We start from the raw sequence: 23756 nt of genomic DNA on the forward strand, positions 1-23756 counted from the left end.
GACGAAGGAGCAGCGCTCCGAAAGCGAGTGGCGTTTGCTACCAAATAAACCTGGTGCTGTTAGACTCCTTAGTGCATTGATACAGACATGAAGAGTTGATCAGGCCTATGCTAAACAAAGTCAATTAATCTTGATAGATTAATATGAATAGCAAAAAGTAGTCAGTCATAGCACTTCAAGCAGTTTTGCCATCATAGCCAGGGTATCGTTGCAATTTTCGAAGGCACTTACTTGTGATTTAACCTCACTATCATATACCAAGCTCTCCCAGAGACCATGGAATTCACCTGCGAAAATGGAATTCAAAAACTATACTTAGTGGAGAACATAATGTGCATTACATTTCAAGTATATTGACAATTTGAAATCACAAGAGCTCAAAGTGTGCAGTTTTTTTTCTACAATTCCCATATTTACTGGAAAACTCATCTACACTTTAAAGGAAAATAAACAGCCAATCCACCATTACACTGGCAATGATTTTTATAACAAATTATACAAAGTAACATTGGTCTCACGCATTATCCAATAAACACCTGCTAACAAAACCAATCAACATAACATGCACCATTAGATGCTAAAATGGTTTGCAAACATACAGTACTATACATTATCAACTGAATATAAGATTTATAAGGGCATTTTTCAAAATTTAGTGCAAGTTTTTAAATGATTGCAAATCAGTCTTTAAACTGAAGAGCACTAAGAGAAGGGTTTGAACATATGGTCAAAGCCCTGATTGCAAGGATATTAATAAAGAAATATTCTAATTATATTGGCATTGCATAGATCAGGTGGCTCTAGGAATGTGGCCATTTTTGCCCAACCTGACAAAATGGTGGTGAGATAGTGATTTTAAAAAATATATATACATTTGAGCGACTTGTTCGGGACATTTCAAAGCCTTAAAATGTATACACAGAGCCCAGGGCCATAAGACACGATTGATGAGTTACAGAATCATACAGCACAGAAGATAAGCTATTTTATCCATTGTAGCTTTGCTGGAGCTCTCTCATCTGTCCCACTTCCTTACTCTTTCCCCAATAGCGCTACATTTCTCCCATTTCAAGTAAATATCTAATTCCTTTTTGAAACAGCTTCCCATCACCATTTCAGGCTGTGCATTCCACAACCCTCTAAGAAGAGCACAATCAGAGTCATGGTTGACATAGATGTTTTAATATCTGATGAAAAAAGTGATCAACCTGAATTAGTTAACTCAATTTTCCTCTCCACAGATGCAACAAAACCTGCTTAGATGTTTCCAGCATCATCTATTTTAACTTCAGATTTCTAATGCAAGCTCTAATTTTCACATAGATGCAACAGATCCATCATATAACATGGCAACTGCTTTGATATTTAGTAGGAATTCTTCAACATGGATCCCTTTAACTCGAACAAAAGAAACTTGCGATCTGCTGGCACCCCAGTCAGGTGGTAGGGCAGTGCACTTGGTTAACAAATTCCACAATACAGCAACAGCCTTCAACAGAGCTTTGCGGTACATACCAGCAGGAAGGAGCCAGTTATTTGATGCGGTCATATTCTCCTCTTCCCCTTCCAAAACATCAGAGGATGGGCCTTCTTCATTCAGACGAAATATATAAATTGAAAGGTTAGATTTCGTCAGGTCAATAGGCTGCAACAGAGAACAAAAAGGATGGTTTAATAGCAGCAAGCATGTTTGATGGATCTGAAAAGTTACAAGCTTGCAGTTTTTAGGGGTCAGTATGCACTAGATAGAAATAATTAGAAAAAGTAAATACGTTTTTTTGAGAGGTATTACAGCGAAATGTGGAAGTTGTTTTTTTAAATAAAAAGAACCAAAGCTTTACTATCCATTTTACCCCCCCACTTAGTTACCTTTAACCACATACACAGGGAAGGTCCCTAGGAGTAAGATCAATATTCTATTTTCAATACTGAACATTAGTCCATTTGGACTCATACTTTAGCTCATCTACAGAATATAAATTAGCTTGCACAAGTCTCTAAGATATTTTTTATGAGCAACATTTTAAATTAATTAATTCTGGAATGTAATTATTTAATCAAATAATGATAAAATACAAAATATACATATTTTAATTTAATATTGTTGTGACAGACACCAACATCAGGTGACTAGAACAAGTGATTTTATGACATTAGATCAAGTCAAAGGGAACTTAAATCACAGGAAGAGAAAGCTTTAATTTTAAAAATGCATTTCACCAGGTGATGTGCTTCTTAGTTCATTGTGCTTACTGACATATTTAACTTTCTGGTTGTTTAAATGGAATGTACTTCAAACATGACAGCATAATAGCCATATCATTCCCATTGGACCACTGCACTGTCTGAACTGCAATGGGATAAGACTGTCAGTCATTCATCCCTCAGTTCCTCCTTAGACCCCATCACTTTCATAAGAACTGGAAAAATTAGAGATATAACATATTTTAAGTAAGAACAGAGACAGGAAAGGTGAGATGTGGAAGAGAGACAGGACCTTAACATATACCTCTTTCAATTTAGTATACCATATTCACTGCTCACTGCAGTATCCTCTATATCAGAGAATCAAGTAGCTAGGGTAATCATTTTGCAAACACCTCCATTCAGTCCACAAGCATGACCCCATGCTTACTATTGTCTCATGTCTTAATTCTCTGCCCCCAATCCCATACTGACCCCACTATCCTCAGTTTTCCACACCTTTCCGATTAAGTGCAATGCAAGCTTGAGGAACAGGACCTTGTCTTTCAATTAGTTAATTTCTAACTTTCCAGACTCAACATTTAAGATCATTACCGTTGCTACTTTTTGATTTTAGACGGCAACTGACAACAATGATAAAAGCTTCCCTGTTGCTACAATTGTCGAGAATCATAGAATCATAGAAACCCTACAGTGCAGAAAGAGGCCATTTGGCCCATCGAGTCTGCACCGACCACAATCCCACCCAGTCCCTACCCCCATATCCCTACATATTTACCCGCTAATCCTTCTAACCTACGCATCTCAGGACACTAAGGGGCAATTTTAGCATGGCCAATCAACTTAACCTGCACATCTTTGGACTGTGGGAGGAAACCGGAGCACCTGGAGGAAACCCACGCAGACACGAGGAGAATGTACAAACTCCACACAGACAGTGACCCAAGCCAGGAATCGAACCCAGGTCCCTGGCGCTGTGAAGCAGCAGTGCTAACCACTGTGCTACCGTGCTGCCCCAAAGGCGAAGGTGGATGCAAATTTTTATTTTCCATAATGCTTCTCTTTATTTTCCAGTTAAGCATGTATCACATCTTGTAATACATTCCAGATCACTTGCAGAGTACAATTTTAGAGAATTATTACGAACGTTCATGACTCGTAACTTTTAACCTTTCCCTCCATCTGCCTCTTACCTGTCTCTCCTTAAATGAAAGATCTGTGTCTACAATGCACACAGAGTTTACATGCTTGGTCAGAAATTCATCATCAAATTCCATCCAGACATAATCCCCGAACACCACTCTGTGCCTGCTTAGCAGCTGTAACACGCTCAGCCTCACATCTTCTTGCTTCACAGTACTATCAAAACAGAACTTAAATCATGTAAAGATCATCGCCTGCAATAAAAGTTGCTGCAAAAGTGTACATTTGCGGTTTAAGTTTATTTATTCTTGTCACAAGTAGGCTTACACTAACACTGTGATTAAGTTACTGTGAAAATCCACTGGTCGCCTATTCGGGTACACGGAGGGAGAACTTAGCATGGCCATTACACCTAACCAGCACGTCTTTCAGCCCGTGGGAGGAAACCAGAGCACCCGGAGGAAACCCACGCAGATACATGGAGAACGTGCAGACTCCACACAGACCGTGAGCCAAGCTGGGAATTGAACCCGCGTCCCTGGCACTGTGAGGCAGCAGTGCAAACCACCATGCCACCTGCTGGCTACATTTTTAATTGAACAACAATGTCATAATAAGAAGTTTCTGGCTAGCTTCATATCTTAATCTATTGCTAGTGCTTCAAATATTTAGTTCCGTGATACATGGTTCATGTGTTTTAGAATATAAAGCTTTCAGCTTGTAGGAAAAAGAAATGCAGATAAATGGGTGCATCATGCTAAGAAGTTTGGAGATAACTACATTTAAGCGGCTGGGAGCAGATTGACTTAACAGGTTAACAGTTAGAAAGGTCGATCATAAAACAGCAGGGGGACTTACTTAGGTAAAGAACTGGAGACATGACATCTGCAATCCTCACAGTAAGAGCAGTCTATAGAGATGCTTTTGTTTTGGGAGGTAGAGCAAAACGTGTTTAAAAGCATTTGGTAAACTCTGGTGGGTTGTAAAATCTATTTTGTTCTTCAGATCAAAGTAGTAATTTTAAATGAGGGATACTTAATGCGACAGATCTGTTCAAGGACATCCCAGAGCGTGCCACATTGTTATGGTGACGGGTGGAGTTTAGGGAGATTCTCTAGTTTCAATTTATCCATATGCTTGCTGAGAAAGTTAGTTAGACACACTTTTGATCCAAAACACACAGTCGGAGTTCACCGAGAGAAAATAAGTATCAAAGTAAGTGGCAGTTAATTTGACCAACATTATAAGCAGAGAAAAAAAAATAACTTCATCATTTACCGCACGACGTTTAATCTCAGTTTGATTTTTGTGAGAGATCAGAAGCTGGAAGATTGCCTTGTCTCAAATTAGAGAAAAAATATACAATGATCCTCAGAGTGTTGTGGCAAATGGAAGCAATCAGCAAATTTGCATGGAAGTATTGAGGAGGCAACCAGAAGAAGGGACTGAGACTTCTACAATCAACAAATGGTAAACGAAAGTCTTATATCTTAGATTAGCTGGAACTGAGGAGGGTTAAATTAATGACCATAGGACTCTTGTCTGTAAATGGGTGGTAGAAGAAATAAAGATTTATGTATCTTACAGTTTTAAGACAGTTTGTTTCATTTAATTTGTTTTTGTTTAAAAAAAGTGAAATCTTGCAGCATAGTTCCATTGGCTAAAACAAGGTGCTCAGATTTCTCTTTAAATGTTAATGATCCCCAACAGGATCATAATATCAGGGATTTGCTAATTGCACTTGCATTTTCGTAGACGGAAATAATTTGTTAGGTAGTGTTAATCCTGTCTAATTATTTATTTGCATATACTTATCTGAATGTAGTGTTTTTATTTGTACATTTAAAATGTAACAAGTTGATCTCCCGTGGCACTGCACCAGTCAAGATCAAATGTCGTCTTCAGATAAAGACATAATTCAGCCCCAATTTTAAAGTAAAAGCTATACACGGTCCTTATTTTTATTCGTCAATTATAAATTCCTTTGTCTGCATTTATAATGCAAGGTGCCTAGTTAAAAAAAAATGTTGTAATTACAGCTTTCGCAAGTGGTGGCACGGCAGTGCTTCACCAGGAGTCTGCAATTACAGCGTGACGGATTCACACAAGCCAGTTCCATTACGTAACACAGAAATTTATAATACAAAGTATTGACAGGAAGTGCACAGTGACATAAGATTTTTAATTTCGATTATAATGATGGATTTCAAAGAAAAAAATATTGTTTCACCAAACATATCTAATTTCAATGTTAATGATCTGGACAAGGAAGAGAATAGCCAAGGACAAAAAGATCTGAAGTTTTGTGATGTGAATCATGTAATTATAGCACTTTTTATGATCTGTACGGAAATGTAAATGATTCAAGACCACTTCAAAAAGGTGTAACGATTAGACTTTGAGTGGGTATAAACATTAGCTTTCCCTTCATTTACCTTCTATTACCACCAAGACTATGGTCTAATGCATTCTTGTCAAATCACCATAGTAGCCTCAACATTCAATACGTGTATGTAATGCAGGATGAGTGCATACAGCAAGAGTGTTTCCTCTCGCGCACAAGAGCATAACTAGAGGCCATTAATACACGATATTCACCAAGTAATCCAACGGGGACTTCATAAGAAACTGCTTTACCCAAAGAAGGGTCAGAATGTGGAACTCGGGAATAGATGAAATGAATATAGATACATGTAAGAGGAAGCTAGACAAGCATTTAAGGGAGAAGGGAATAGATGATTACTATGGTAGAATTAAAATGGGAGGAGGCTGGAGTGGAGCATGAACAACAGCATAAGCTGATTGGGCCAAATGGCCTATTTCTGTGCTGCATACCATATGTAATGCAATGATATTTCTTAAGAGATTAAAATCTTGTTTCAAACAATTTAGGAGATTCATTACGTGATCAAAGAACTCAATTTGATGCTTTGCTTGAAGCATTCTACTACTGAGGATCAATGACATACAATACACTGATAGTGAAAGTGTGAAATAAGACACAGCCTGTTGTCTTACCAGTAACAAGAATTTGGTGTAATGATTTCTCAAAAACTGTTATAATTCTTTTGGAAAATACTTTAGAGGGAACAATTAAACGTCACAGGCTTTTCCACTTCAGCATCTGCAGTACATTTGCTTTTGTGGTTAAAAAAGGCCTTCTGAGCAGGATCATCACTTATCTTCAAGTACCTCATAACTCAAAACTAACCAGTTCCACTGCATGAAACAAAATGACTTACCTATTCTGTTTCACACAGACTTCCACGTGTATTTGCATGGATTCAAAAGCTGGTAAAGCTTGTTTTAATTCTCCAGCTGCTGCATCCATTTATAAGTACTGAAACAGAAGTTTAAAAAGAAACTAAACTAATGTGCAGTCATGACAGAAGCAATTCCTTCATTCATTTTCTCATCAATAACAGGCTATGCATTCAAGAACATACATTAGGTTATACCCCAACTATACACACACTCAAATAAAGGTGTTGTGCAGCAGATTATTATGCAAAATAATCCCAGTATAGAACAATTGTTTATTAGCCAATTGGGAGAGCACAACCTCAGAGAAAGGTCCTGAGGCAGACTCTACCTAGCAAAAGAGCCGTACAATATTTATACATCACATAGGTAAGGCATTATTTACATTGCAATATTGTCTGGTTCAGGTTTTACATTAAACAATTTGCGGATGTTCACAAGGTAGGGTGTCTACTATCCCAAGAACTGTCTTTTGTATTTCCCTTTGGTTCCTTGCAACCTCATCCCTAGTGTTTGTTGTTACCAGGCTTGGCCTTGCACTGCTAGCTTTGTCTGCTAATTCTAAGTATTACGGAGGTTTCCAGACATACTAGCTAGCTGTTTACCCACATGAGCAGTCTTTGTTTATATCAACATGTTCTTTTCCCTTCATTGTGGAATTTTACTTAAACTTTCTAACAGTTTTACATAGATTCCCCACTCCCTTGTGATGAGACATTTAACCTTTATAGAGATCCCTTAATACCCCATACTCACTATTTGACTTAAGAAATTGTTGAGTTAAACCATATTCATTATTTCCCTCTAACAAAGGTATATCATTTTATAGCATTATTTTAATAATATAAACAATTATGAATGGGTCCCTTCACAAATTTCAGACACTCGAGCTGAACAATACAAAGTAGGATTATCAAGTATTTTAGGTTCTGTAGGCTACTTAGGAATACAGCATTAAGTCTCAAGTCAACCAAGGTACACTATAACCCCTATATCTGAGGCAACATGTAAGCATGGAGTAGTTGTTGCAGTAAAAAACACTATTCGTGATGATTGAATTGCCCACAGAAGTTTGAGAGAGACTTCTTACTCTTTGCTTGTAAAGATGCGTGGGCCCAGTTAACCTCATGTGCATCTATGTCCCAATACTCACTTGCAACCCAGATGTCAAGGATCAATTCTATGAGGCACTTAATGCTGCCAGCGCAGAATTTCCAGCACTGAGGGATAGTGCCGTCTAGGGAACTCAGTGCAAGGATGGCTACCAAGTACACAGATTAGCCAACGTGCAAAGGGCAATAGGGAATCAGTATGATGAATGAAAATGGGTAGATTGCTGGAGCTATGCTGCTATCATGGTCTTGTGTGATGAACAGCTACTTCCAAACCAAGCTGTGCCATAAAGTGTACTGGAGACATGAGAGATCACACCAATGGCACAGTTAGATCTCATCAACTGTGGCTTCGTCACTTGTAGATATCTCAGTGCTGATTGCGACATTGACCACCGTCTGATGTGTAGCAAGGTCAGACTTCAGTCAAGGAAACTATATCAATCCAAGAAGAGAGGTCATCCTCAGATTAATGCTTACCATTAACATTTACCACCCTCTTCTTTCCTTCTCTACGTACGGTATGCTTTGTCTGTATAGCACGTAAGAAACAATACTTTTCACTGTATGTTAATACATATGACAATAATAAATCAAATCAAATGATAATCTCTCCCACTGTTGGAAGTGACCCTGAACACTCCTGCTTTACTGCAATTGAGCAAGATGGTAACGGATTCTTCCTGTGTTGTGCCAATGTAAACCACAAAGCTGGCGTGTTCTCTCCAAGGTGCAGGCTTGCACCTTTATAACAGTGATGATATTTCAAATGTAATTCAATGGCTGTGTAGTGCTTTTCCTCCAGCTATTCATCTGCGTCCTGATACAACCACTATTTGGATTTCATCCAAACAATAGCAAGTCCATCATGAGCAAGTTATCAGTGCTTTGCTGGAGCTGAGATGCATCAAGAGATGAATCAAAGAGTTGTTTTTGAAAGAACTGTAACATTTTCAAACCTGCTAGGGGCGTCTGTATAGCCCTTAGATGCCACATGACTTTAAAACCCTCAAGCAAGTCAATTATTTCGTACCACAGGCCCAGAAAGGACCTAGGAGTTCCTTTGTATCCTTGATTAGGTTCTTCAGCACAGCAATGTCCAAGGCCAGACTGCAATGTAAAAGTGGGATCATCTGCACAGCACTCTACTCATTATACATGAAAAATATCAGAGGAATGCTGACTGACTTGAGGCTTATTGGACTGCAATTAAGCCAGTAACTGCAACCAAGAGGACAGCCTCATGAATTACAAGCAAATCCCCAGCACACAAAACCTAAATGTTCTGAGCTGCCAGAATCATGTCTCAATGGATGGTTCAACACTGTGCCAATCAATACTGGTTGAACCTTTGCAACAGCATAAAATAGGCTGTTGAATCCAGGGATGCTAGTGGGATATACAAAGGAATCAAGAAAATAATAGGCCTAGCAGCAACCAAATTGGCCCTCTTAAAGATAAAGAAAGGGATGATTGTCACTAAACCTAGGAAGCAGATGGAACGATGGGTAGGATACTCTCTCAACATCTATGCAATGGAGAACAGCGTCACTGAAGAAGCTCGTAGCGCCATTCCAGACTCTCCTGTCTGGAGGGGCTGGACAGTGAGCCCACCATAGTAGAGCTCGACAAGGTCACTGGCAATCTTGCCAGTGGTAAAGCCCCACGAAACGATGACATTCAACCCGATATCAAAAGTGGAAATCCTGCACTGCTGTAGCATCTCGAATCTCCATGAACTTTTGTGGTGTTGTTGGAAGGAAAGATTTGTGCCTCAATCCATGTGTGATGTAAAAACAGTCACCACAGAAACAAAGGGGATCGCAATGACTGTAACAATTACCAAGGCATCTCCTTCGCAAGTATTGTGAGGAAGGTCTTTGCTCACGTTGCTCTGACCAGATTGCAAACTCTGACATTAAGCATCTATCGAGTCTCAGTGCAGCTTCAGAGCTGGGGGATTGACAATTGACATGATTTTCTGCAGTTACAGCGGAAGATATACGAACAGCGCAGATAATTACTCTACATTACCTTAGATCTCATTGGAGCCTTTCACCCGATCAGTCGGGATCATAAGACCATAAGACATAGGAGCAGAATTAGGCCACTCGGCCCATCGAGTCTGCTCCAGTATTCAATCATGGCTAACATTTTTCTCATTCCCTTTCTCCTGCCTTTTCCTCATAACCCTTGATCCCCTTATTAATCAAGAACCTATCTATCTCTGTCTTAAAGACACTCAATGACCTGGCCTCTACAGCCTTCTGCGGCAAAGAGTTCCACAGATTCACCACTCTCTGGCTGAAGAAATTCCTCCTCGTGTGTGTTTTAAGGGATCGTTCCTTTAGCCCGAGATTGTGCCCGCTGGTTCTAGTTCTTCCTACTAATGGAAACATCCTCTCCACATCCACTCTATCCAGGCCTTGCAGTATCCTTTAAGTTTCAATAAGACGCTGCGCCCCGCACCCCACCACTCCACTCATCCTTCTAAACTCCAACGAGTACAGACCCAGAGTCCTCAACAGTTCCTCATACAACAGGCTCTTCATTCCAGGGATCATTCTTGTGAACCTCCTCTGGACCCTTTCCAAGGCCAGCACATCCTTCCTTAGGTATGGGACCCATAACTGCTCACAATACTCCAAATGGGCTCTAACCAGAACCTTATACAGCCTCAGAGGTACATCCCTGCTCTTGTACTCTCGCCCTCTCGACATGAGTGTTAACATTGCATTTGCCTTCCGAACTGCCGACTGAACCTGCACGTTAACCTTAAGAGAATCTTGAACAAGGACTCCCAAGTCCCTTTGTGTTTCTGATTTCCTAAACATTTTTCCATTTAGAAAATAGTCTATGCCTCCATTCCTCCTTCCAAAGTGCATAACCTCACTTTTCCATTGTATTCCATCTGCCACTGCTTTGCCCACTCTCCTAACCTGTCCAAGTCCTTCTGCAGCCCCCCTGCTCCCTCAATACTACCTGTCCCTCTACATACCTTTGTATCATCCGCAAACTTAGCAACAGTGCCTTCAGTTCCTTCCTCCAAATCGTCAATGTATATTGTGAAAATTTGTGGTCCCAGCACTGACCCGAGGCACACCACTAGTCACTGGCTGCCATCCTGAAAAAGACTCCTTTATCCCCACTTTCTGCCTTCTGCCAATCAGCCAATCCTCTATCCATGCCAGGATCTTATCCTTAACACCAGGGCTCTTAACTTATTTAACAGTCTCCTATGCAGCACCTTATCAAAGGCTTTCTGGAAATCTAAATAAATCACGTCCACTGGTTCTCCTTTATCTAACTTCCTTGTTACCCCCTCAAAGAACTCTAACAGATTTGTCAGACATGATCTCCCCTTGACAAAGCCGTGCTGACTCAATCCTACTTTATCATGCACTTCCAAGTACTCTGCGATCTCATCTTTAATAATGGACTCTAAAATCTTGCCAATGACCGAAGCCAGGCTAACTGGCCCATAATTTCCTGTCTGCTGCCTCCTTCCCTTCTTAAACAGCGGTGTTACATTAGCTACTTTCTAGTCCTCTGGTACCCTCCCTGCCTCCAGTGATTCCTGAAAGATCACCACCAATGCCTCCACAATTTCCTCAGCTATCTCTTTTAGAACCCTGGGGTGCAGTACATCCGGTTCAGGTGATTTATCCACCTGGGACAGACTCTCCAAACTGCTACAGAAAATAGGTTGCATGCTCGGACTCCTGGGTGCCATTTCCTCTCTCCTCGAGAACATGCAGTTTCATCAGTTACAATGGAGCACCATCAGAGGCTTTCCAGATCAGCAACGGAATAGAGCATGGCTGTGTCCTGGCACCAACTCTTCGGTATATTTTTCTCCATGCTGTTATTGTACACATTCGGCAATTCAAATTAGTACATCTACATGCATGCCAGAGTTGACTGCAAGCTGTTCAACTTGGGAAGACTGTGTGCCAAGACCAAAGTGGATAAGGCCCTAGTCTGAGAGCTGTTCCTTGCTGATGACACTATGCTGGCATCTCATACTAAAGTTCGCTTGCAAAAGCTTTTAGTTTGGCTCTCCCTGATCTGCATGAGTCGGACTGACAATCAGCATCAGTTAGACCAAACTTATAGGCCAGAATATAGAGACGCCACCTTCCATCAATATTGACAAGCTCACCATAGAGGTGTCTGACAGCTTTACATAGGTTGGTAATTGTTGATCCAAAGTGTCGCTTGAAGCTGAAATCAGCACCAGGGTTGCCAAGGCCACAGCTGTCACATTAAAGTTGAGAAGTCGAATGTGGGCTAACAGCAAACTAACCAAAAATACAAAGTTCTGTGTGTACCAGGCTTGTGTTCTCAGCACCCCCCTTTACAGTAGCAGACCATGAAAAGTGGCAGAACAGCTTCGACTTCCTCCGCCTCAGATGAATATTGGGCATCTCCTGGCAAGGCAGAATGCCGAGTATGGAAATACACCAGTGTGCAAGGATCCCCAGCGTGTCTACCCTCTTAAGTTAGCAGTAACTCTGTTGGCTGGGTCAAGTGAACCGAACTGATGGCAGCCACATTCCCAAAGACATGCATGAGCTTCTGCAATACAGAGGTAACATGCACCACAGGCACAGCCCAATGTCTTCGAAGATGGACAGATGCCTAACTAACTTAAAAGCAAAATATTGTGGATACTGGAATCTGAAATAAAAACAGAAATTGCTGGAAAATCTCAGTGGATCTCACAACTCTGACAAAAGGTCATCCAGACTTGAAACGTTGATTCTATTTTCTCTCCACAGATGTTGTCAGACCTGATAAAAGCAAATTACTGAGGATGCTGGAATCTGAAACCAAAAGAAACAAAATGCTGGAAAATCTCAGCAGGTCTGGCAGCACCTGTAAGGAGAGAAGAGAGCTGACGTTTCAAGTCCAAAATACCCTTTGTCAAAGCTAGAAAGGGTTTGACAAAAAGAGTCATCCGGACTCGAAACGTCAGCTCTTTTCTCTCCTTACAGATGCTGCCAGACCTGCTGACATTTTCCAGCATTTTCTCTTTTGCTGTCAGATCTGAGATTGTCCAGCATTTTTTCTTTTCTTGTTGTCTAACCAGCTTAACTGTTACAATGCATGAAACACAGTAGCCAATTTGCACACAGCAGGATTCCACGAACAGTCCTGAGCATATATCAGTGGTGTTGGTTAAAGGATAAATATCGACCCAAGACGCCTGGAAGAACTTCCTTGCATCCCCACCGGCCCGGCCCCTAGACAGAACCTTGGTTTAACCGTTCATCCAAAATGCAGCACCGTCGACAATGTAGCACCGCCCTGGAGTGTCAACCTGAATACAGGTGAGGGGTGTAAGGAGTAGCTTCCCCACACCTATTCTCTTTCTCCCTCGCACTCACACTTCCTCCGGCTCCCTCACCGCCAGCAGGCTGCAATTCAAATCCACCGCCCGCCGCACAACAGGTCCAAGGCCGCGCATGGGCGTCATATCAAAGGGGGCGGGACCCATGCCCGCCCGACCTTCCCCACTGGCCAGCGGTCACCCAGCCCCGATGGAATGATTGGTTGGCTGCGACGTCCATCATTGGCCGGGACCGCCCTCATCCCCGGCGATACCGCTCCCGATTGGCGGAGGCGGCCTGTCACTCGTCCATTCTCTGCCGGATTGGCTGAAGACACCTGTCACTCATCATCGGCTCGCAGCCGGATTGGCCGAGGCCATCTGTCACTCATCGGTTCGCAGCCGGATTGGCTAGTTGCTTAGTCGGGAGGGGGGTGGGCACTCGAACGGAAAGGGAGGTGGCAAATATCGAACACCCAATGGATTGAATGATCCAGGAATCGTTAAATCATATTGTCTTGTTTTTAAAAAAAAGAAAAAATCGGTGCCCACAGGAAGAGTCCGGGTCAGGGGAAGGAGGACGAACACCATTGAGCGCGCGCAGGTGTCTGCGCCGATTCGGCTGCGCGAACAGCGGGGTAGGGCGAGTGCGCCTGCGCAAGCGGAAAAGGAGGGGGAGGGTCGAGTGCGCCTGCGCGCTGCCGGGGAGGCCCAGAGAGATGGGGAAGAAGCACAAGAAACACAAGTGCGAGTGGCGCTCGTATGATGGTGAGTGAGGGGTGGAGGGAGCGAACCAGCCCAGCCGAGTGGGCTTCACTCGCTGTGTAATGACGCAGAGTCAAGAGGGAGGCGGAGCTATCACTCAGGAGGGATGGGAAATGAAAGCGTCCAAATCAGAGAGAGACCTGGACCCCCCCCCCCCCCCCCTGCCGGCCGGCCGGCCGGCCGGTGAGGTGAGGGGGAGGGGCCTCCTGTTTACACTCCCCAAATTCAGAGAGAATCATAGAATCCTACAGTGCAACTGGAGGCCATTCAGCCCAGCGAGTCTGCACCAACAACAATCCCACCCTGGTCCTATCCCCTTAACCCCACAGATTTACCCTGCTAATCCCCCTGACACTAAGGGTCAATTCAGCATGGCCAATCAACCTAACCCGCATGTCTTTAGTCTGTGGGAGGAAACCGGAGCACCCGGAGGAAACCCAATGCAGACACGGGGAGAACGTGCAAACTCCACACAGACAGTGACCCAAGGCGGTAATCGAACCCGGGTCCCTGGGGCTGTGAGGCAGCTGTGCTAACCACTGTGCCATGTGCAACCCGAAGTTACTACGGATTCTGGAATCTGAATCAAAGACAATGCTGGAAAATCTCAGTGGGTCTGACAGCATCTGTGGAGAGAGAGAGAGAATGTTTTGCAGCATCTGCACCTGAGCCATCTGTTCCCTTTTCATTCACAACCCTTGTTGTTGCCTCCTTTTTGTTTGAAATTCTTGGTGCTGTGGACAGTGGCAATTATTGATCCTAGAATTTGCTGTACAGCATTGGCCTTTGCCATGTTCCTGTTCCATATGAGCCTCCTAATCTAATCAACATATCCTTCAAGTCCCTTCCCCCTCACATATCTAGCCTCCCCTTAAAGACATCTTACTTGAAAACATAATTACCCCTGCATATCATGCTCTTATCCCTGAGTTTCTTATGAATTCTTCATTGATTTATTAGTGACAATCTAGATCACAGTCCTTTTATATTTTTGTTCGGGCCCTCTTGTTTGTGTTAAAATACTTAGCAAATGCAGTATAATCAGTTGCAAACTGGTAAACCTACAGCAAGGTACATTAAAATTAGCTTTTGAGTTTCTTAACTGCAATTGCAGAATAACATTGACATTGAATATTTATTTGGGGAGAAAAGAAGGAAGACATTAAGCTCACAATAAAAAAATTGGGATTGGACAAACTAAAAGGCCACCAACTCTGCTCCATTGTCATGAAGTGAAATTATGTTTTAAGCAGCAGCTTTGATTATAGTTGGAAGCTCTTTAGTCCACACTGATCTGCTGAGAAAATGTGCCAAAACATTTCACAGGCTAGATTCTTATTTAATAAACATCTTGTGTTCAGATAAGCCCTGCTTAATGCTAATGTAAGGCCACTGATTTGGCAATTGATATGGGATGACATTGAGGGACAAACTCATGTTACTTGGGCTTTAGAACAACTTGATTCAGTGCATTCTTGCCTCTGAGCCAGAAGGTTTTTTAGATTAAACTCACCTTCGGTACTTCAGTGCAATACTGAGATGACATTTCTCATAAGATGAGATTTAAACAGAGACACACAAATCTGCCTGTCAAAATGGAAAATAGTCCATGGCATTAGTCAGGCAAAAGAGGGGTGTCGTACTTGTGTCTTAGCCAATGATTATTAAAACATCAGGAACAGATTGCTGTTTGTGGGAGCTTGCTATGTATGGACTGGCTGCTACATTTGACAGCAAAACAAAGTAATTAAAGTTCAAAGTAATCAATTGATTATACATGCTCTTGTCATGAAAAAGAGGAGGGGAAAAATACAAAATAACTTGTATAAAACTCAAATTAGATTTTTGAAGTGATTATTAATGACAATCTGTTTTTACTGCCTCTCAATTTAGAGCAAATTCTTACGTAAATTTTTTATTCGTGTATGTGTGAAGTATTTTCCTCTTCATTACAGGCTTTAGCGATAAACCCCCTGAAAAGCCACTTAAGCTGGTGCTGAAGGTGGGAGGAAGTGAAGTTACTGAGCTCTCTGGTTCGGGCCACGATTCCAGCTATTATGATGATCGGTCTGATCATGAGCGAGAACGACATAAAGACAAGAAAAAGAAGAAGAAAAAGAAGTCAGAGAAAGATAAACACATTTCAGATGAAGAACGTAGGAGGAGGAAGGCAAGTTGACAAACTTGGTTTGATCAAGGACAGTTTACATTTATGTACTGCCTTTGATGTTTAAATAAAAGGCCCAGCATTCTTTAGAAATAAATAATAAAATCGGCATCCAAGTTAGTGGGAGGGAGATTGGCATGAATGACTGTGATGTAGGTTGAAAAGGCTTTAAAAGGTGGTGCGTAAAAATGGTAGGATAGAGACTTTTAGTGAGGGAGTTCCACAATGTTGAGCCAAGATGGCTGACGGCTTTGCCAATGATGTTGAGACAAGGGTATATTGGATACATGAGAGATGAGAGGACTGATGAACATAGGAAAGTAGTTGAGGAAGCCTGATTTGAAGGGTTATGGGGCAGTGGTAGCTAGGGATGATTTGGTGATATTGAAATTGGTGCAGTGAGTAAGAAGGTTATTGTAGGTCAGGTGAAATGAAAGATGAACAAGAATTTGTGCAGATCAAGGTGTAATTTGCTAAATTTCGCACAAAGTGAATGGAGCATGGAGATTGGGAAGCAAGGTGGGCATTGACATAATCAAATCGAGATGTGGCAACATTGGATAAGAATTTTAGCCATGGAGGGATGGGTAGGAACAGAGGGTAGTGGTCTTCTTGAGGTTTTGGGTTTGTAAACTAGAAATGCTTGAGGAGAATTTTTTTTTAGCAAAGTCAATGTGAGAACTAGAAAAGGAAATTTGGTCTTGTAGAAGCAATACAAGAATATTAAAAAGAGGAGTAGGAGTAGACCACAACTTCTATCAGGCCTGCTCCTCCATTCAATGATGGCTGATCTTGGGTTTCAACTCCATTTTCCCACCCATTCCTTATATCTCTTAATTCCCTGAGAAACCAAAAATCTGCCTATCCCAGTCTTAAATGTATTCAACGATGGAGCATCCATAATTCTGGAGTAGAGAATTCCAAAGATTCACAACCCTTTGAAGTAATTTCACCACATCTCAGTCCTCAATGTTAGGTTCCTTATCCTAAGACTGTGATTCCCTGACCAATGGAAGCAATCTCTCAGGGTTTACCCTGCCAAGCTCCTTCAGAAGTTTGTAGGCTTCAATGAGAGTGCCTCTTATTCTTCTAAACTCCAGAGAACATAAGCCCAATTTACTAATTTGGGCCTGTACTCTTTGGAGTTTAAAAGAATGAGTGGCAACCTTATAGAGACATCTAGGATTCTCAGGAAACTTGACAGGATAGATGCTGAGAGGTTGTTTCTTCTTATTGGAGAATCTTGGACCAGAGGGCATAATCTCAGAGTAAGGGGTCAACCTTTTAAGATGGGAGGAGAAATTTCTTCTGAGGGTAGTGAATCTGTGGAGTTCTTTACCGCAGTTGGCTGTAGAGGCTGGGTCACTAAATATGTCCAAGGCTGAGATAGTCAGATTTTTAATCATTAAGGTAGTACAGGGTTATGGGGATAAGGTGGGAAAGTGTCATTGAGGATTAACATATCACAACAGTCATGATCTCATTGAATGATTGAGCTGACTCAATTAGTTGAAAGACTTACTTCTGCTCCTACATCTTGTGGCCTTATTACGGTCCTTAAACTTCCTGAGTGAGCCAAGGATGAATCCTATTTGGAGTTTTTGTTCTTCAATGGAATGTTTTTTTTGAACATTTTGAATTATTTCTTTAATGTTACCAACTGTTCATGTTCCTCCATACCTTTTAGTCAATTTACCCAATTAACCTTAGCCAGTTCTCCCCTCATACCTATGTAATTGGCTTTGTTTAAATTTAAGAATTTTGTTTGCAATTGGAATATGTCACTTTCAAACATAATATGGAATTGAATGGTATTATGGTCACTATTTTCCAGTGAATCCTTTACTAATTAACCCTGCTTCATTAGCTAATACTAAATCTAAGATAGTTTTATCCCTTGTCGTTTCCACCAGGTTCTACTCCAAGAAGCTATCACAAAAACATTCTACAAATTCAGCTTGTAGACCATTCTTGCCAATTTGATTGCCTCAGGTCTATATGAAGATTCCCCACAATTATATTTCTCTTGTTACAGTCTCCGATAATTTCTTGTTTAATGCTCGGCTCAAAGGCATAACTACTGTTAGCAGGACTATAAATACTCCCACCAGTGTTTCCTGACTCTTGCTATTCCTAATTTCCACCGAGGCTGATTCTACGTCATGGTCTTCAGAGGCCAGATCCTTTCTTAATGATGTCCTTACATCATCCCTTACTATAAGGGCTACCCCACTTCTTTTGCCATTCTGTTTGTCTTCTTGAAATATTGTGTACTCTGAAATTTTAATTTCTTAACCATGACCACTTTGTAACCATGTTTCTGTAATGGTGATTACCTCTACTTGTGCCACTAATCTATGAGAAAACGTCCAAGGAATGGACACACCATCTTGTGGTTAACTAGAAAAGTTAAAGATAATAGCAAACTTAAAGAAAAAGCATATAATTGGGCAAAGCCAGTTGAACATTCAGAAGATTAGACAATATAAGGAACATCAAAGGCTGACTAAAAGGGTTAGTAAGGAGGGGAAAATTAGAGTACAAGAGAAAAATAGCAGAAATATAAAAATAGATAGCAAGAACTTCTAAAATATTTTAAAAAGAAAGTGAGTCTGGTCCTATAAAAATGAGTCTGGAGAATTGATAATGGAAAATAAGGAAATGGCAGCTGAATTGAACAGGCATTTTGCATCAGTCTTCACTATGGAGGATATAAGTAACATCCCAGAAGCAGCTATAAATCAGAAATGGAAGGGAGGGAGGAACTCGGGAAAGTTACAATTATCAGAGAAGTCATACTGAATAAATTGTTGGGTCTGCAGGCTGACAAATGTCCAGGCCCTGAAGGACTTCATCCTAGGGTCTTAAAGGAAGTGAGAGAGTTGAGGCATTGGTTTTAATTTTCCAAACTTCCCTAGATTCAGGGAAGATCCCATTAGATTGGAAGATGGAAAATGTAACTCCATTTTTGAAAAAGGGAGGGAGAAAAAAAGTGGGAAGCTACAAGCCTGTTATCCTATTAATATTTGTCATACGGAAAATGTTAGAAGCCATTATTTAAAAAGCTATCCAGAGCACTTGGATAAGTTCATGGTAATCAGGCAGACTCAGCATGGTTTTGTGCAATGGAATCATAACTAACTAATGTATTGGAGTTCTTTGAGGGAGTAACATGTGTTGTGGATAAAGGGAAACTGGTGAATATATTGCACGTAGAGTCCCAGAAGACATGTGATAAAATGCCACATCAAAGGTTATTGTGAAAAATAAAAACTTGTGGTATAGTGATAACATATTGGCAGGGATAGAAGATTGGCTGGCAACAGGAAGCAGAGAGTAGGCATAAATGGGTCTTTCTTAGGTTGGCAAGATATTACGAGTGCTGTGCCAAAGGGATCAGTGTTGCGACCTCAACTTTTTACAATTTATATAAATGACGGACGAAGGGATGGATGGGATAGTTGCCAGTTTTCTGATGACACAAAGATAGGTAGGAAAGCAAGTTGTGACGATGACATAACGAGGCTACAAGTGGATATGGATAGGTTAAGTGAGTGGGCAAAGATCTGGCAAATGGAGAATAATGTAGGAAAATGTGAAATTGCTCACTTTTTGGCAGGAAGAATATAAGAGAAGCATGTTATCTAAATGGTGACAGATTGCAGAGCTCAGATGCAGAGGGATCTGGGTGAATTAGTGCATGAATTGCAAAAGGCTTGTAAGCTGGTACAACATGTAATTTGGAAAGCTACTATCTGTTACCATTTATTGCGAGGGGAATTCAATACAAAAAATAGGGAGGTTATGCTTCAGTTATGCAGAGCACTAATGAGACCACATCTGGAGTACTGTGTACAGTATTGAGCACCTTGTTTAAGGAATGATGTAAATGCGTTGGAAGCAGTTCAGTGAAGGTTTACCAGGCTAATACCTGGAATGGGCAAGTCATCTCATGAGGAAAGGTTGGACCAGGCTGGACTTGTATCCACTGGAGTTTAGAAGAGTAAGTGGCAACTTGATTGAAACATATAAGATCCTGAAGAGTCTTGACAGGGTGAATGTGGAGAGGGTATTTCCTCTTGTGGAAGAATCTAGACCTAGGGGTCACTATTTGAATATAAGGGGTCGCCTCTTTAAAATAGAGGTAAGGTGAAATATTTAAAGTTTTGCGAGCTGTTGGAACTTCCTGAAAAGGTGGTGGAAGCAGAGTCTTTGAAGCTGAGGTGGATAGATTTTTGAAAAGCAAAGTGGTGATAGGTTATTGTGGGTAAATGGAATGCTGATTTGAGGTTACTATCAGATCAGCTTAATTAATTTTTTTTGAAGAGTTAAATGTATATAGTAGATAGGAAGTTTGCATATAAACAGCACAGAACAGCTGGGACAAATGCTGAGATTGTCCTTTCAAACTCTTGCACCGAAACTGCTTTGCCTTCCTGATGTGTCAAATTGTCTCCATCTCCTTCTCAAAATCTGAAATTTTAGAGCTTGAGTGATGAGTTGGTGACATTTCCTGCGTCAACACCTTGCACTCAATTCTGTCTCTTCCTCTGCTGCCATTTAATATCAGATAGCTTGTCTGGCAATCCATTTCTTCTCTGTATCTCAATCTTGCTTTCGCCAAATTAGGACCTTACTGTTGTTCACCGCCGAGCTCATTCTGTGATGTACACTCAGCTCAGATTTCGAGGCATAAACTGGTTTAAGAGTGCTGGAAAGATCTTGGATCTATAGCATTTGGATTATATGCGAATCTGCAATTTGGAATATTGCAAATTGATATCTGACCTGAATTGAAGGTGGCTTTGTGGTTAAGCAGGGGAGAGCTGTGTGAGGGATGTTGGAGAGTGCTCTGGGGTTACACGGTGAGAAGGGGCAAAAGTCATTGGAATTTATTTGTAATCCAGGTGGTGAGGTTTCAAGCACAACAGGGTGCTGAGACTAGGAGCATGCAGGGTGAGAGCTGGGGCATCAATGTGCTGGATAAGAATGGGTTTGGTAGTATTGAAGATCTGGGATCAATGGAGCCAGGGCCAGGGACCAAAAAAAACATGGTGGCTAAGGGAAATGGAAGGGGGCAAGTGTTTGCTTAATTTCACTACTGGTTCCTGTTGGAAAACGTGAAATCATGATCCATCATTTTTGTATGAGTGGTAGATAGTGCCTGGTAAGTCTTCCTGCCTGACTGCTGGTTTTGGTACATATTTCTCCTGCTTGTCCACATTTGAGAGAATAAAATATTCCTGAACCCCAGATAAACAATGTTCTGAAACGTGCTGAGCTTTGTCTTATCATGTTGTTCTTGTAGCACCTTAATATCTATAGAATTTCTAAGTTTGAATCTTAGCCTTGACCCTAAAGGGTGATGTTGTCTCCCCCTTGAGACCTGAGAAACTGGGAAGGAGATCGTTTTTAGATTTTTCCTATTGTGGCTCCTGATGAAATGTTGAAATATTAATACTATCTGTAAAGAATTGATTTTTATTTGATTTGATTTATTATTGTCACATGTATTAACATAGTGAAAAGTATTGTTTCTTGGGCGCTATACAGACAAAGCATACCGTTCATAGAGAAAGAAACGAGGGAGTGCAGAATGTAGTGTTACAGTCATAGCTAGAGTGCAAGAAAGATCAACTTAATGCAAAGTAAGTCCATTCAAAAGTCTGACAGCAGCAGGGAAGAAGCTGTTCTTGAGTCGGTCGGTACATAACCTCAGACTTTTGTATCTTTTTCCCGGCAGAAGAAGGTGGAAGAGAGAATGTCCTGGGGTGCGTGGGGTCCTTAATTATTGCTGGCTGCCTTGCTGAGGCAGAGGAAAGTGTAGACAGAGTCAATAGATGGGAGGTTGGTTTGCGTGATGGATTGGGCTACATTCACGACCTTTTGTAGTTTCTTGCGATCTTGGGCAAAGCAGGAGCCATACCAAGCTGTGATACAACCAGAAAGAATGCTTTCTATGGTGAATCTGTAAAAGTGGGTGAGAGTCGTAGCTGACATGCCAAATTTCCTTAGTCTTCTTAGAAAGTAGAGGCATTGGTGGGCTTTCTTAACTATAGTGTCGACATGGGGGGACCAGAACAGGTTGTTGGTGATCTGGATACCTAAAAACTTGAAGCTCTCGACCCTTTCTACGTCGTCCCCGTTGATGTAGACAGGGGCATGTTCTCCTTTAAGCTTCCTGAAATCGATGACAATCTCCTTTATTTTGTTGACATTGAGGGAGAGATTATTGTTGCCTCACCAGATTATCTATCTCATTGTTAGCAGAGCTTTTTTACAAGGAATAAGTAATGAAATGGTTTCTAAAGTTGTGAGATGCAGTCAGTACTTAATAATAATCTTCTGCAAATGTTCACGATTGGAGATTGGCATTGCAATGAATGGATAGATCATGAATTTAACTTTAGTATCTTGCATTCCACACTTGCTAATTGCATCCATCTCTAGGTAATGGAGGCAGGGAGGAATACAACTTAGAGATTAGCCCAGGAGCATATAGCTGACAAAAATCAGTTTGTGCAAAAGAGTTGAGTATAGAAACATGTCTTGAATTTTTGTGTAGAGCAATGCTAATTATCTGGACACCATAGGATCTTGTGCGACTGTGTAGTTTTCCTGAAGGAACAGGTAGTCTTGTTAAATACTAAACAAATCCTTAATCTCACTTAGTTACAGGTTCAAGACCAGTTGGCAGTAGCCAACTTTTGTTCGCCGATATTATATCTTGAAGACCAGGTACGTATTGTGGTAGCTCTAGGCAATATCTGGAACTGAAAGAAAGATTGAACACTTCGCAAGGGCCAGGGGTTTTCATGCACACTTTGGGTTGGTCAAGACATTAAGACCAATGACTGCACATTTTAGAATATTTTCTGGTATTCAAAACTGTCCAGATTTTTATAAAATACTTTATTGACTGATTTCAATTCAAAGTGTGAATCACATCAGTTGCCTTGGACAACCATGATCATATTAGAAAAAGCATAAAATATTTCATAATAAAACAACCCTGTACTTGTTACAATTGACTGGATGTTTAGTATCTTGCACACCACTTTATTAGTGCCATACTGAACAAGGCTCAGCTTATTGCATATAAAAACAGAAAATGCTGGATACCTTTTTGATCCTTATTTTTTGCATAACTAGACTGAAAGCATCGTACTGTTCTGCTTGCTGTGCTTTAGCAGTGATACAAACATGCATATTTGTTTGCAAAGTATGCAGTACTACACCCTATTCGTTCCAACTGGCTTAATGATCTGTCTACTTGTACTCAAAGGAAAACAAGCAAATTGAAAACACGGCACACCATACTTGGTACTTGCACATTCTTCTAAGGTAGACAACTTTTTAGCACGTGGTTTCTGGGATTTCTTTTGCTGGAAGGTGACCTTTTACACTATTGCATGTTTGTACCCTATTAGTACCATGGTGGCACAAAACTAATTGTACTCTTCCATAGATTGTTAGAGTTCAGGACATTCACTGATCATCTGTATCAGTGACATCCTTATTGGAATCAGATGTGATGATGTATTCTGTCAACTGACATTGCTTATCTTATGACAGGAAGAGAAGAAGCGAAAACGTGAGAAAGAACACTTAGACAGTGAGGCTGATGCTGATGAGTTTGATCCGGGAAAAAGAATTGAAGTTGAACCCCCAACAGATCGACCAGTCCGATCATGCAGAACAAAGGAACAAGGTACTTTATGGGGGTTTTTTTGTTTCTTTGGGTGGACCGCCAATACAAAGTGCAGCTATA

The 23756-nt window shown here is 41.1% G+C and overlaps 2 protein-coding genes across 40 annotated transcripts in view; one reads left to right on the plus strand and one right to left on the minus strand.

Moving 5' to 3' along the window:
• Window positions 1-13173, minus strand: part of trip13 (thyroid hormone receptor interactor 13) — a 35334-nt gene extending 22161 nt beyond the window's left edge. The window contains exons 1-5 of the mRNA XM_078198218.1: window positions 13112-13173; window positions 6591-6688; window positions 3399-3564; window positions 1516-1645; window positions 232-287 (exon numbers count right to left, since the gene is read on the minus strand). Of these exons, the coding sequence (XP_078054344.1) occupies window positions 232-287; window positions 1516-1645; window positions 3399-3564; window positions 6591-6679 (441 nt within the window). The 5' untranslated portion in view covers window positions 6680-6688; window positions 13112-13173. The remainder of the gene's footprint in view (window positions 1-231; window positions 288-1515; window positions 1646-3398; window positions 3565-6590; window positions 6689-13111) is intronic.
• Window positions 13174-13714: 541 nt separating this feature from the next.
• Window positions 13715-23756, plus strand: part of brd9 (bromodomain containing 9) — a 59941-nt gene continuing 49899 nt past the window's right edge. For 20 of the 39 annotated variants that reach the window (XR_013495518.1, XR_013495522.1, XR_013495531.1 and 17 more), the window contains exons 1-3: window positions 13732-13821; window positions 15774-15992; window positions 23565-23696. Coding sequence is in view for 29 of the 39 variants with exons in the window: in XM_078197986.1 (XP_078054112.1) it covers window positions 13773-13821; window positions 15774-15992; window positions 23565-23696 (400 nt within the window). In the remaining 10 variants the exon portion in view is untranslated. Of the gene's footprint in view, window positions 13822-15773; window positions 15993-23560; window positions 23697-23756 lie in introns of all 39 variants that reach the window. The other 19 variants (XR_013495523.1, XR_013495532.1, XR_013495534.1 and 16 more) reach the window with 3 other exon arrangements.

This window comes from Mustelus asterias, chromosome 2 (genome assembly GCF_964213995.1).
Source record: "Mustelus asterias chromosome 2, sMusAst1.hap1.1, whole genome shotgun sequence".
Classification (NCBI taxonomy): Eukaryota; Metazoa; Chordata; class Chondrichthyes; order Carcharhiniformes; family Triakidae; genus Mustelus; species Mustelus asterias.